Genomic DNA, 12,555 nt, shown 5'->3' on the forward strand with positions numbered 1-12,555 from the left:
TGGTTCAGCTGCTGCTTTCTAAACGTTTGCATGTGCATGCAGTTTGCTTGCTAGGGCACTAACCCTCCCAAACCCCCCCCCCTCCCTCTCCGAGTTGACCCTGCTGCTAAGGGTGGAGCTTAAAATAAGGGTGGTGCCTCTCACAGCTTACCTATCCCATCGGGAAACAGCGTTGGTCGGGATGAACAAGAGTACGGTAAAGCAGAGAAGAGACATTGAGATTGAGAGAATCGCTCCGAAATAAATGTTCCCCAGTTGAATTTAGTATGCCTCATGCGAGTGGTTTCGCGTTACGTTCGCGCCGTCTCGCAGCATCGGCGGATTTCCTAATAATCGATCGCGGCGGATCGTGGTTTCTCTTTTTAATTCCGGTGCATTATTTTAAACGCGAACTCGATTCTCGCGATCAACGATACGGACGCGACTGATGTCGTAGATCAGGTGGCTTAAAAATGAGGGTGATATGCGATCGCTATTGCAATTTATTAACGTTCACGTGGTCGGAACTGATGATTAAGTAGCTGCGACGTGGACGAAGCGCGCGAAATTGTGACTTACGTAGTGTCGGAGTTCAAATAGACGCGATAGAGAAGAATGCGTGCAATATGCCACCAGAGGAGAATCACGGAGACGCGTCGGCGATTGCTAAGAAGTCCTCTTTGTGCTTACGATTGGAGAAATAGCTACAAAGAGAATCAGGAAGGTACTGTAGCGACGTATGAACTTTCTTTATCGTTCTCAAGGTTTGTAATTTAGATTACGTAATTATTCTACTCGCTAACACGCTTGTGCGCTTATAAATCATATAGGGGAAACTTGCCTAATTCGTACCCCTTAAGAAGAATGCATGACAGAAAACAATAGAATGTATTAAAAAATTTGAAATTTTTTAAATTAAATTTTTAATTATTTTGGAAACATTTAATAACAATAACGCATAACATTTTTAATATATCACAACAAAATAAAATATTTTTTTAAAAGTGAAAAAAGTACGATTTATAAAAATGTATTCTTAATTCGTACCGGTATGTTCTTAAATCGTACTTTTGTTACAATCGCTACAAACATATGAAATTATATTTTTACTTATTTTTGCACATTTGTCATGCACCCATGTCTTACATTTAGTGCATTGAATCATTGCTATTTCTTCATTTTTGTTGCATAACTTGCAAAACCAATCTTCTCTCCGTGATTTTTTCTTCGAGCCAGATTGTTCAATATCCACGCTTCTTTTTGATTTTTTTTTATCGCGTATTTTATTTTCTAGTTCTGTTTTATAAGAACTTTCCGTAAGTATTTTAGCGTTATTTGTATTGTATTTGTATTTGTATACTTGAATTTTTTGCCGAAATTGTACGAAGTGGAGATAAATTTTCTATATCTGATTTAATAGATGATTCAGTTGAATTTTGTGTTGTTTCTTCTACTTCTTCTTCTTCCAGAATTACGTATTCATCATTTCCAATTTTATATCTATTACATGGCCACAATCCACATGATTCGAAACCATGAATTGCAGTCTCCATGGAAACTGCTTGAGGATATGCAGTTCCTAAAATTTCTGAAATATTTACTTGTTTAATTAAATTGCCAGGGTTGTTTCTCATCCACGCGGCACACGCCTTATTGAAATATGATTTTAATGGTTTGAAAAATGATCTATCTAGAGGTTGAAGCTTATGTGTGGTATGAGCTGGTAATGAAAGCATTACAATTCCATATTCTCTGGCAAGATTTATTGCTTCTAGATTTTTAGTATGTGTGGTGTGGCCATCTAAAATTAGGAGGATTTGCTGCTGATGTGGTTCTTTTTGTAATTTTAGATGTTTTATAAAATGTTGCAACCATTGAACAAATAGTGATTCCACAATCCAGCCACTCTCAGAACATGTATAAAAAGTATTAGGTGGACCACCGCGTTTGAGTTCATCCGTCATTCTCTTACGCTTAAAAATTAGCATCGGAGGAATAAATTCTCCAGCTGCATTCATGCAACAAATACATGTTGTGTTTAAACCGCGTTCTCCACTAGTAACTGCACCAACTTGGTGCTTTCCCTTTAAAGCTAATATTTTAGCAGGCTTATGAACGGTGCTGAGACCTGTTTCGTCTACGTTATAAATTTGGTTTGGTGTAAATTTAAAATCGTCGAGTATTTTTTTATAAATATCAAAAAATTCAAACACAACTTTTTTGTTAAAACCTCTACATCTCGCCATCGAAGTCGCTTCGGGAGTTCTTAAACTTATCTGTGGATGAGTTTTCTTAAATTGGTAGTACCATTTCCAGCCTGCTAACTGCAGTTCCTTATTAAATCGATGCGGAAGTTTATATTTTTCAGCTAATTGGAAAGCTAAATGCCTCAAATCTTTTATAGTTAAGCCAAAGAATCGTGATTCTAACTCCAAAATATGCCGAACAAGTTCTTTTTCCATTTCGTCTGTTAAATCCCGCGGTCTTCCAATTCTTTTATGAGAATTTAACCCTTTTAAATGACGTCGAAATGTAGGTTTCGGAATACCATACATACGACAAACTTCGTTAAATTTAACAGTACCTTCATTGTACTTTTGTATGGCTGCATCCATATCTTGTTTAGACCATGTATTATAATTTCGTTTAGCCATTTTATGCTGAAAAAATATTCGTAAATAATATAAAATTTGAAATTTAAATAAATTTTTTAAAGTTAACGTCGAAAAAATGGAAAAAACGCGTTTTTATTCTTAAATCGTACCGGTACGAATTACGCTTAAAGTAATTTATTAATTAGAACATAATTATTTAAAGGTTATAACAATTTGATCCGTGTCAAAACCAACAAAAATAATATTAAAAGAAATACATTTTTATATGATACCACGCTTTTAATTTTAAGTTGTATAGATTTTGTAAAATACTCTTATGAAACATACCGAAATTTTACTGGAAAAGTCCAAGAAACTTATTTCGTGTGATAAACTCTTGTTGATAAACGAAATTAATAAATACCATGGTAAAAAACAATCGAATGGATGTTAGTTTTAATATGTGTTTATAGATGAAACCATATATTTTATAATTTAGCCATATTATATATTTAGAAGTGTCGCGTGATCTAAATCAGAATACATTATTGCTAGGAATATAGACCAATGTTATTCAATCGCAGGTGTAATTCGAACTCGCGCATGCAGGTAAATTGTTCCTTGAAACGCATTGAATTCATCTCGATATTGTGTTACGTTGCCCGCATAATCTTCCTCATAGTGTACCAACCTCCGCACTTCCGTTTATTATAATTTTTAAGATTGATTCTTCCTTCGACAACGCTTGAGACTATTTTAACCAAAGAAACTGAATTAATTCAAACGTTACGAAATCGCATGCGTCGTTGAAAGACCTCAATATTATCGCTAACATATTAAACGTCGCAAAATGAATTACTTTGAGAACTATTAAAAGAAAAAAAAAATTTTAATACATTTAAATTAATTTTTTTTCTCGCGTTAAGTAACCAAACTCAAATGCTATTTTATGAAAGAGCTCGTTGTGGTACTAAAATTCTTCCTCACTAAATCTCGATTCGAATGCTTATTTTAGATAACACGTTTTTAAGGTCTTCTCGTTTTTCGAAGCCTGACGTAAATCTTCCGAGCGTGCTGCTGGAATATCCTCGCATCGAGAACGTTATACCGATTCGGCCGTTCTATCGCGTTTAAAAGCGCCGTCGAGGCAAAAGGGGTTGAAATGCGTGATTTATCCGTTCGTGAGCGCGACGCGCGTGTGAAATGGATCGGACTATTTTCGAGTCACCGTACTCACGCGTCGGAGTCTCATTTTGCCGACGAGGGTGAAAAAGGGAAGCAGAAGGAAACCCGGCGTAAAGTAAATAGGAAGGCGCATAACGCATAACGGCAGCCGTGAAGGGGCGTGCCGTTTCCTAAAACAATTTGTATGAAGGAACTGTCGGACGTGATCCTTACGCGTGATCCTGGCTGCTGTACCCTTTCCGTCGCACGCGCACGCAGTAGAAACATCACGGTGAAAACTTACGTCTCAACCACCGGGCGAGGAGTTGTCACGACGACGTAAATCTCCGGATTGCGTATACTCGCTTGGACAAGATTTATCTCGATAGCTTTATTTTCAAACATTTTTTTTTACAATGTCGAATAACGACTGTCGTGCTTGAGACGGGAAACTCAACTCCCGTCGTCTCCGAATCCTTTCAGTTAATACGGTTCCGAAGGTTTCCCCATAAAACAGGCAACATTCTTTAGCGTCGTATAAATAAATTCAAGACATTCCTAACGACTAATCTTATGAAATTTATAACAAAAAAAAATAATAAAAAAAGAAGAAGAATAAACGAGATCGTAAGCAAATAAAGATGTCCTGAGAGCGTCTTAATCTCAGACGCGGGCGACGAAAGCGTGGATTCGTTTCGCGATTTTCTAGAATCTTGCATTTAAAATATCAAGAAAATGTAGCGTAAATTGATGAAGCTCGATCAATAAATGATTGTTTACAGTTTCTTTTTGCGGGTATTAGAAGCCGTGGCAAAAATGATCCTGACCGTCGGACGATCCAGAAGAAAAATTCGCGGATCATCAGAGCCGGACGTTTACCGTAACGCCCATATTACCGCGATAATAACAATAGTAATTCATGAATGGTTCGGCCGCGATGGCTAATAATAGTAGTAAGTAAGTGGTAGTCGTAACGGTAGTGGCAATAATTAAATGAACCCGCGCGTTCGCGTGCGCGAGCGCGCGCGCCTTACAACATCCTGGCACGTGCGTAAACAGCTCTTAGGTAATTCAGGGTGACGCCCGACGTGTATATGCAAAACGCTCGCAAACAGCGGCGCGCTTTTCTAGAGAAACCTCGCGCGTGAACACGCGCCTATCATTACCTCTGCGGGCGAAGACTTTTTAACTTTTTCCCTCGTTTATTCTCGTCGCTCCCGAGATGCAATACTTCGAACAAAAAAGCGCGAATAATCCTCAACCCCGGTCCATATCCGTAGGATTCAGCGATCTCTTCTGCATGTTAATGCCTTGGAATTGGATTTAGAATACAAGATAGCGATGTAAGAATTATTCCGCTTGAAAATCTTTGCGCGGCATTTACGAAGTGAACGTTTAACGAAGCGATAATGAAGGACTTTGCAAAAGCGCAATAAATTTCGCGAGCTCTTATATTCCTGTTTGTTATATTTAATTGTTTATTATTCAAAAAGAAATTTTAATGACAGAGGAGTTTATTAAAGCTGACCGGCGTTTATTATTATTTTTTTTTTTTTTTATCGAGCGTTATATGATTCGTTTCTCGCTGCGGACTATTTATAAATAATTGGTCGAACAATTATATAATAAATTGTCGACGCATCAAGATTAACGCCTCTATAACATGCTGCAATAAATATAAATGATACGCGATGTATGACGTAAGGTTCGTGATTTATAACAGTTCATGTTTGTACTGTTTTCGAACAAATTTATCGCGATACCGATTTTACTGCGAGCTGTCATTTCGATTAAATAAATAATAATTACTTTTCTTCCATAGCTTTTGTCTCTTGTTCATTCGACTATGAATTTTAGAGCGTTTAAATTATATTATAATTCTCGCGTCTAATATGCGCTCCAGCGTCGCGATATTTCGAGTCTACCGTCGCGTATTTATTGATCTTGTCGATATCCTTGAATCGCCGATGGTTCAACGCGTTGTGTTTTCGGCAGAAGTCAGTCTAATCTAGTTCAAACCGAATATTTCGCTGACTTCGCTTTGTTTTCGTCGCCGGGTTCCGACTATCCTAGGCTCCGTACCGCGAAAAGACGACTAGGTTTCGCTCGAACTCCGCACCTGTGCGTCTCGCCTTTGTGTATCGGCTCGCACTCACGCGACGATTTTTGATTCGGTTCTTTATATACACTTTTTTTTCTTCTTGCGTTCTCAATAGCAAATCGGTGATTTCACGTCAGTGAATTCATTATTTCGGCGCCAATTCATTTCTTAATTATTGCTACCGCTGGAGTGCAGGGATTCGCGCTCGCGGCAATCACCGGCTCGCGCTCTCAAGATCTCCGTCGTCCGCGGCAAGATCTCCGACGATCGGGTAAATCATTCATCTACTCTCAAGATTTCCGACGGATAAGCCGGGTCAGGAAGATTTCCGCTCGTTTACTGAAATCCTTGCCTTCACCGGCGCGCTTGTATTTTCTTTGTGTTTTTTTTTGTTGTAAATACATTGAGTTCACGTTTCTGTTAATTTTAATTGGTCTGGTTTTTTTTCTCAATTCCCGCGATCGGCTCTCTCTCTCATTTCCTCTCAACCAACTCACGCGTCGAGCTCATTGCTGAGCAAGTCTATTTTCACGCGAACGCGATCGCGCAAGATCACGTACATCTCTATTTAAGTAAAAAAGAAAAAAACTTTACGCCCACAGGTGCAATTCCGAATCCGCGCGAGCCTTAAGTTTTGCATTTCTACAGCGAAACTTTCGAAGAGCCTCGTAACAAGAGTTAAATTTATCAGCGCGCCGTCGCTCGCGTCTAGCAATTAAGATTTTTATCAGCGAAACGAAATTCTAGGCGTAACAAAATTGGTGACACCGGCCCTCTCGCCTTCCCCTACGAATAGTTTACACGTCTTCTTTACAGCCTCGTAAAATCTACGGGGTATTACATGGAGCGGGGAACAGAGAGCGGCTTTGTCTCGGCAACTCTCGAAAGCCGCGCGGACATAAACGTATTCGACAAAATCACAATGTGCAGCGCATTGAGTTTCTTGCAGGCGGAAAATGGAGAAAGCAAGAAAACCTCGCCGACGTGCGTAAAAATTCCCGTCTCGATTCACGTTTACGTTTTTTGCGCCTTGTTCATTGTCGCGGCGATCGTACGATTTGCCGCTCGACGATACCGCGTAGCGGGCGCGATTCATTCTTTGATAATCCGAGATAGGCTCCTGGGAAAGAGTAAATTTTTTCAAACAGGAAAGCTTAATACGACGGGGAGGTACCGAAGTGGATCAGATTTGCCGCAACGATATATGTCGCGCCTGCAGTGACTTCTTTGACACCCTCCGATTTCCGGCGCGCTAACACAAATTTCTATCACTATGCATCGCCCAGATTTTCGGAAGTGTCCGGCACAGTGGCCGGGATCAGAGAGACCGCAAGTCACAACTGATGCATGGTTCCGCCCCGAAGGACCAGAGGAATGAAGATGACACGACTATTTAAGCGTTCGAACATATGTAGAAACATGAAACTCGATACTCTCTCAGCGGACATCATATTCGATCGATGTTGCTGATGATACAATATCAATATACTACGGATTATCACCGCAAATCACAGATATCTGTTTTAGAAAAATTGCCGGCTTTGAAAGTAATACAATTTTCTGAGGCAAAGTAAAAAAAAAAAAATGAAACAATTAAACGAAATTTTATAACAAAAATGATACTTTAAATTGATGGATTACTGAAGTCAATACTGATGAACTTTACATTTATCCACCTTAATTAAATAAAGAAAGAATTTTTTTCCATTTAAATTTTGTCATATACTATATACTCTTTTAATATTAATAATTAAAATTTATTAATAATATTGATGCGAAAATAGTACGTCTTATCTTCATTTTTGACTTTTTAAATTCAACAATTGGCACTTCAACGATTATATCCCGGTTTCCATATGATATACGATATATGTATATTGATAATACGATTAATGAAACACGAGTTAAAAGAAGACACGGGTATAATAACAATTTAAAGGACTTTACCCGTGCTCGAATGAGCGAAGTGCATTTCTGACTCGACAATCCTGCTAAGTCTGCAAATCAGCATATCGTGTAATGACTTAGGCGTTGATATCTTAATCACGACGCGAAGATTGTTGTGTCATTTTAGCTCACTTAGCTGACTTCAATAGACGCTGATGCAGAAATTTTCCCTATCAAAACTAAAAATTATCTTTAAGTTAACGGTCATTACTTTATCAGTTTGAACATCGCCTATATAACACATAACATAAAGAGAACATATATTTTCTTTCACATTATAGTACCGAGTATCTTAAATCAAAGAATAATCTCACCTAAAAAAATATTACAAATTTTTAAGTTTGAAATAATAAAACGTTAATTTTTTCCGACAATACTTCGTATTCTTTTGTTACGTCTCCGACTCCGCGTCTCTTTTTTTCGACGTATATTAAAATTTTAGTTAAGGGGAAGGTAGACCGTAGTCCATTGTAATAAAAAAAAGGAATTTCAGAGTCTTTCAGAAAATAAATTCAATAGACGTCCACATATTCCGGGACAATTTGTTGCGTGGAAGCATAAAAAACATGCAACAAATTGCGAACGGGCGCCAACAGGATGTCAGACAAAGAATTTGTCTAGACATAACACAAAAAATCAAAATTTAAGAGCTCATAAATATTTCAACTTTGATAACCTGTCTGTCATAGGAAAAGAAAAATAACTTTTCCTTAAAATTGTAATTGCGTACCGATCCCGAGCTTTAGAAAAACCAAGGGCGCGAGAGACCCGAAATTACCGGAGTATGTGACGCAGGCAAAGGCAATAAAGCCAGGTAACCATATGTCATATGGAAAGTAAGAGTTACCTAACCATCTCTCGATGGAAATGATAGAAAAATTCTGGAAGGCTCGGAAGGGGTAACTCGTTGAAGCGGGGGTGCTTCGTAGGCACATTACTTCCTTAAAACCAATGGATTTCGGGAACTCCTCACCAAAATCTAGAAACTAAGGGCGAAAACTTAAAATAGAGAAGGGATGAAGTGCGAGTGCCCAATAATTTTGAGATAGGAAAAGTGGAGGAATAAGCTCTGCAAATGAGAGATTAGAATCTCAGAAAAATGAAAATTCGGGAAGAGTCCTCCCCTTTTCCGAGCTTATAAAATCTTGTGCTCAGGCTGAGCACGCTCTCTTGCATCTTAGCTACAACCGAATAAGTTTTACTAAAACCTCACGTGAGTGTCTTGAGTGTGCAAGTCAATCCGAAGAAGCAGTTTGAAGATCTCCTAAAAGTAAGTCCCAATGATTTAATATGTATCTGGGCGAAAAACACGATTCCACTAAATGTATTTATCTTAATTAATAGTTTTCAAGTGTTGTCTGAGAGAAAGAAATGTCCGAGTCGAGGCTCCGCGGTTTTGATTTTGTTCTGATTGTTCCTGTGATCTGTTAAATGTGTGAGAATATCTGCTCCCGAACACCGGTTGAGACATGCTGTCGAAAAACTAGCGATTTTCTGTGGTTAACGCCGCGAAATATCGCTGGAACTTTGGCGACTGTTCTCGGCTAAAGAATCGGCAAGCGGTTCTCGCCAAAGATAGATTATGCGGAATCTTTCATGGGCGGATCGAGACCTTCGGAATTCGTCGGTGACGAATCTCCTTCCCTCCATTGTTATTAAACATTCCAAAAATTCAATTCAGATTTAATTAAAATCAATTAACAATTTTAGTGGAATCTCTCAATAAGAAAACGTTGAAGAAGAGTCGGGCGCGGCGGAATAAGCAGATCAAAAATCTGAGGGAGTTAGTCCGCCGCTTCTTCATACAATACCTTCTCGCGGCGGCACCAAGTGAAGAGGTTTTTGTGTCTCCCGCGCGCCACGAGGAGAGACCTTGGTCTCCTCGTCCAGGCCCACCGCCACCATCTCCTATCCGCGGCGATCCGGAACCGTTATTCGGCTATTTCCCGGAAGAAGAGGAGTCTGTTACAAATCCTTCCGACGACCGAAATCTTTCGTCTCAGTCCACGGAGCCTGGATCGGAATTATTCCGCCCCACGACTCCTTCTTATACTCCGAATTCTTCCCTCGTCTCCGAGCCACGGTTTCCCGGAGATGAGCCAAGAGCCTGCTCCTCTCCTCTTTCACCACCTCCTTTTCCCTTCGAACCTGAGGAAGCCGACTCTCTGGGTGAAGATGACTCAATCTCTCTCCCAGGAGTAGACTTCCCCGATCAACCTCCATCTCCAGTCCCGAGTATAGAGATCCTCGAGGAGCATCCAGAACCGAGAGAGGTTATAGATCCTCTCCTGGAGCTCCTCCGCAGGGCCTGTACTCCGTGGACAGATCCTGTCCCGGAAAGGGCCTTCTCCATCGGCCCTGACCATTTTGAGCCAGAGCAGATCAGGATTCAGGCAGCTCGGTCTGATCCTGATTCTCATTTTTTCATTTATTATCCCGGGGTGGAATTTCCTTTCCTGGCTCCGATGCGATTAATTGACCTTGTTTTCCCGAGATCCACGGCGAGGGTGGTGGAAATCGAGAAGGTCACTCTGGATTAATAATCACACACACACACACGCACACCCTTACACTCATGTAAATATTGTAAAATACTCAACACCGCCATGTTAAAATTATATCTATTCATTCGTATATTACCGTTTTCTTATTATTTGATTTGTTCAGTAAAAACTTTTACTTTATTTTTATATTTTAAACGAGCTGTATGAGTTTTCTGAATTGCTTATTTGTCATCTATGGATTATTTTCGATTTTTGTAATTAGAGTCATTTATTTTTAATTAAATTGTTAATTTAGTGTTATTAAAATCGTGGGTTAATTATTTAATTATTACCCTAAACTATCCTGTCTAAGCGATCAATCACGCCCGGTTCTATCCCAGAGAATAAGGATTCATTTCCTTTCTCTAAAAAGAACCACTTATGCGCTCAATTGAAATCTAAATAGGAGGAATTCCTTCCAATTAATTAATTAAATAAAATTAATCCTCCTGACGTAACATACCACTGATTTTTGGGGGCTCGTCCGGGATTGTTTGAGCGTGATTTTTCGCAAATGGATACTAGGGCAACGTCTGACAAGGCGGAAGTAGATAAAGCTTATAAAGCAGCGGTTGAACAAGCGGGTAAATCAAAACCTACACAATCACAGATACACACTTCGACACCCACTGCGGCCAAAATCCCACAATCCTAGCAATCTACTTCCTCACAAACCGTCACAGAACGTGTATCTACTCCTTTACCCGATATATCCGAAGTAATGGAAGGATCTACTATTAAATTAGACGAGACACGATTACCTCTGGCGCCAAAGCGATTACAAGCATATTATAGTAAAATTGAACCCGCGAAAGAAGTTAAGAAAATGGCGAATCCAAATCCGTTCGCCACGTTAAAATACGCCGTTGAGGCGGTCCCCTTCTTTGATGGCAAAAACATCTCGATAAATTATTTTATTGAGGGATGTGAAGAGGCGAAAAAAATGCTGCCTGCAGAGGCCGAGGAGCAGTTCACTAAAGTAATTAGAACGCGTATAACCGGTGAAGCTCGACGGACGATTCAAGGGATGGAATTTGAAACCGTAGCTCAGCTAACGAAATATTTAGAAAATATTTTCGGGCAAGATAAAAACGTTTTTCAATTACAAGGAGAATTAGGGAGAATTTACCAGAAAAATGAAGAAGACGTCATTACGTACGCTAACAGAGTACGTCTTCTAGGGAATAGAATCATGGACGTGCATAAAAGAATGATAGACGATTATGCACAATTAACGGAAATCAGAAACTCTTTAGAAAAAGATGTCTGTAAATGTTTTATTCGTGGATTAAAATCAGAAATCGAACAAAGAGTAAAAAGAGATCTAGGCGTCCATGAAACTGTTACCGACGCTCTAGACATTGAAAGAGAATTGCGCGAAATTAATGATCTACGTCACGGTAAAATTTCATCTACTTCAAAACCCTTGAATATTGATCGTCCTAGAGAAACTTGCCAGTTGTGCCTCAAAGAAGGGCATGCTGCCTCAACATGTAAAAAACTAGCTTCTCATACGGGTAATTATTTTAGTTTACCCAATGAAATTTTAGTCTGCCAAATTTGTAAAAAGCGCGGGCACAGTGCGGATAAATGTCGTCAACGCGAAACAAATAATCGTCGTTTTATAAACATTATTCAAGAAAATAAATCGAATTGCCAGCTATGCAATAAACCGGGACATAACGCGAAGAATTGCCGACTTAATAATAGCAATCAAAATAGGACAGTGTTAATTTGCCAATGGTGCGAAAAATCGGGTCATACCGCGAATAATTGCTGGAAAAAACAGCAAGAATCCAGAATTACTGGGCAAAAACCGCGAACAGTGTGTCAAATTTGCGATGGATTCGGCCATTCAGCAAAAGAATGCCGAAATAATGCGAGGCAGAATAGCTCCAAGGAAGCAGAGTATTGTCGTTATTGTAAGAAAGATGGCCACGTGTTAGAAAACTGTGAACTTAGAATTACTAACAATAAAAGGCGTGAAGCAATGAATGCGGGAAACGCCGGTGGCCCCTCCAAGACGGGTGTGCAGCAGGGGTCCGGACGGATCTCACACCCTGTAGTATCGGTCCGGAAGTGAGTCAAAGAATAGAGCCTGAAATTCGGCCGATTACCGTAAATTTAGATAGGCATAGTCATGTACCCACGATTCAAGTAAAATTAAACAATCAGAATCGAAACGCGACTTTCATGTTAGATACTGGATCAGGTCCGAATATAATAA

At 39.4% G+C, this 12,555-nt stretch overlaps 1 protein-coding gene across 1 annotated transcript; it reads right to left on the reverse strand.

The window, feature by feature from the left end:
• Positions 1–1,310: 1,310 nt before the first annotated feature.
• LOC139108224 (tigger transposable element-derived protein 1-like) lies at positions 1,311–2,633 on the reverse strand. The gene has a single exon (XM_070666313.1). It carries the CDS (start codon positions 2,631–2,633, stop codon positions 1,311–1,313), a length of 1,323 nt encoding a protein of 440 aa, XP_070522414.1.
• Positions 2,634–12,555: the final 9,922 nt, after the last annotated feature.

This window comes from Cardiocondyla obscurior, linkage group LG14 (assembly GCF_019399895.1).
Source record: "Cardiocondyla obscurior isolate alpha-2009 linkage group LG14, Cobs3.1, whole genome shotgun sequence".
Taxonomy (NCBI): Eukaryota; Metazoa; Arthropoda; class Insecta; order Hymenoptera; family Formicidae; genus Cardiocondyla; species Cardiocondyla obscurior.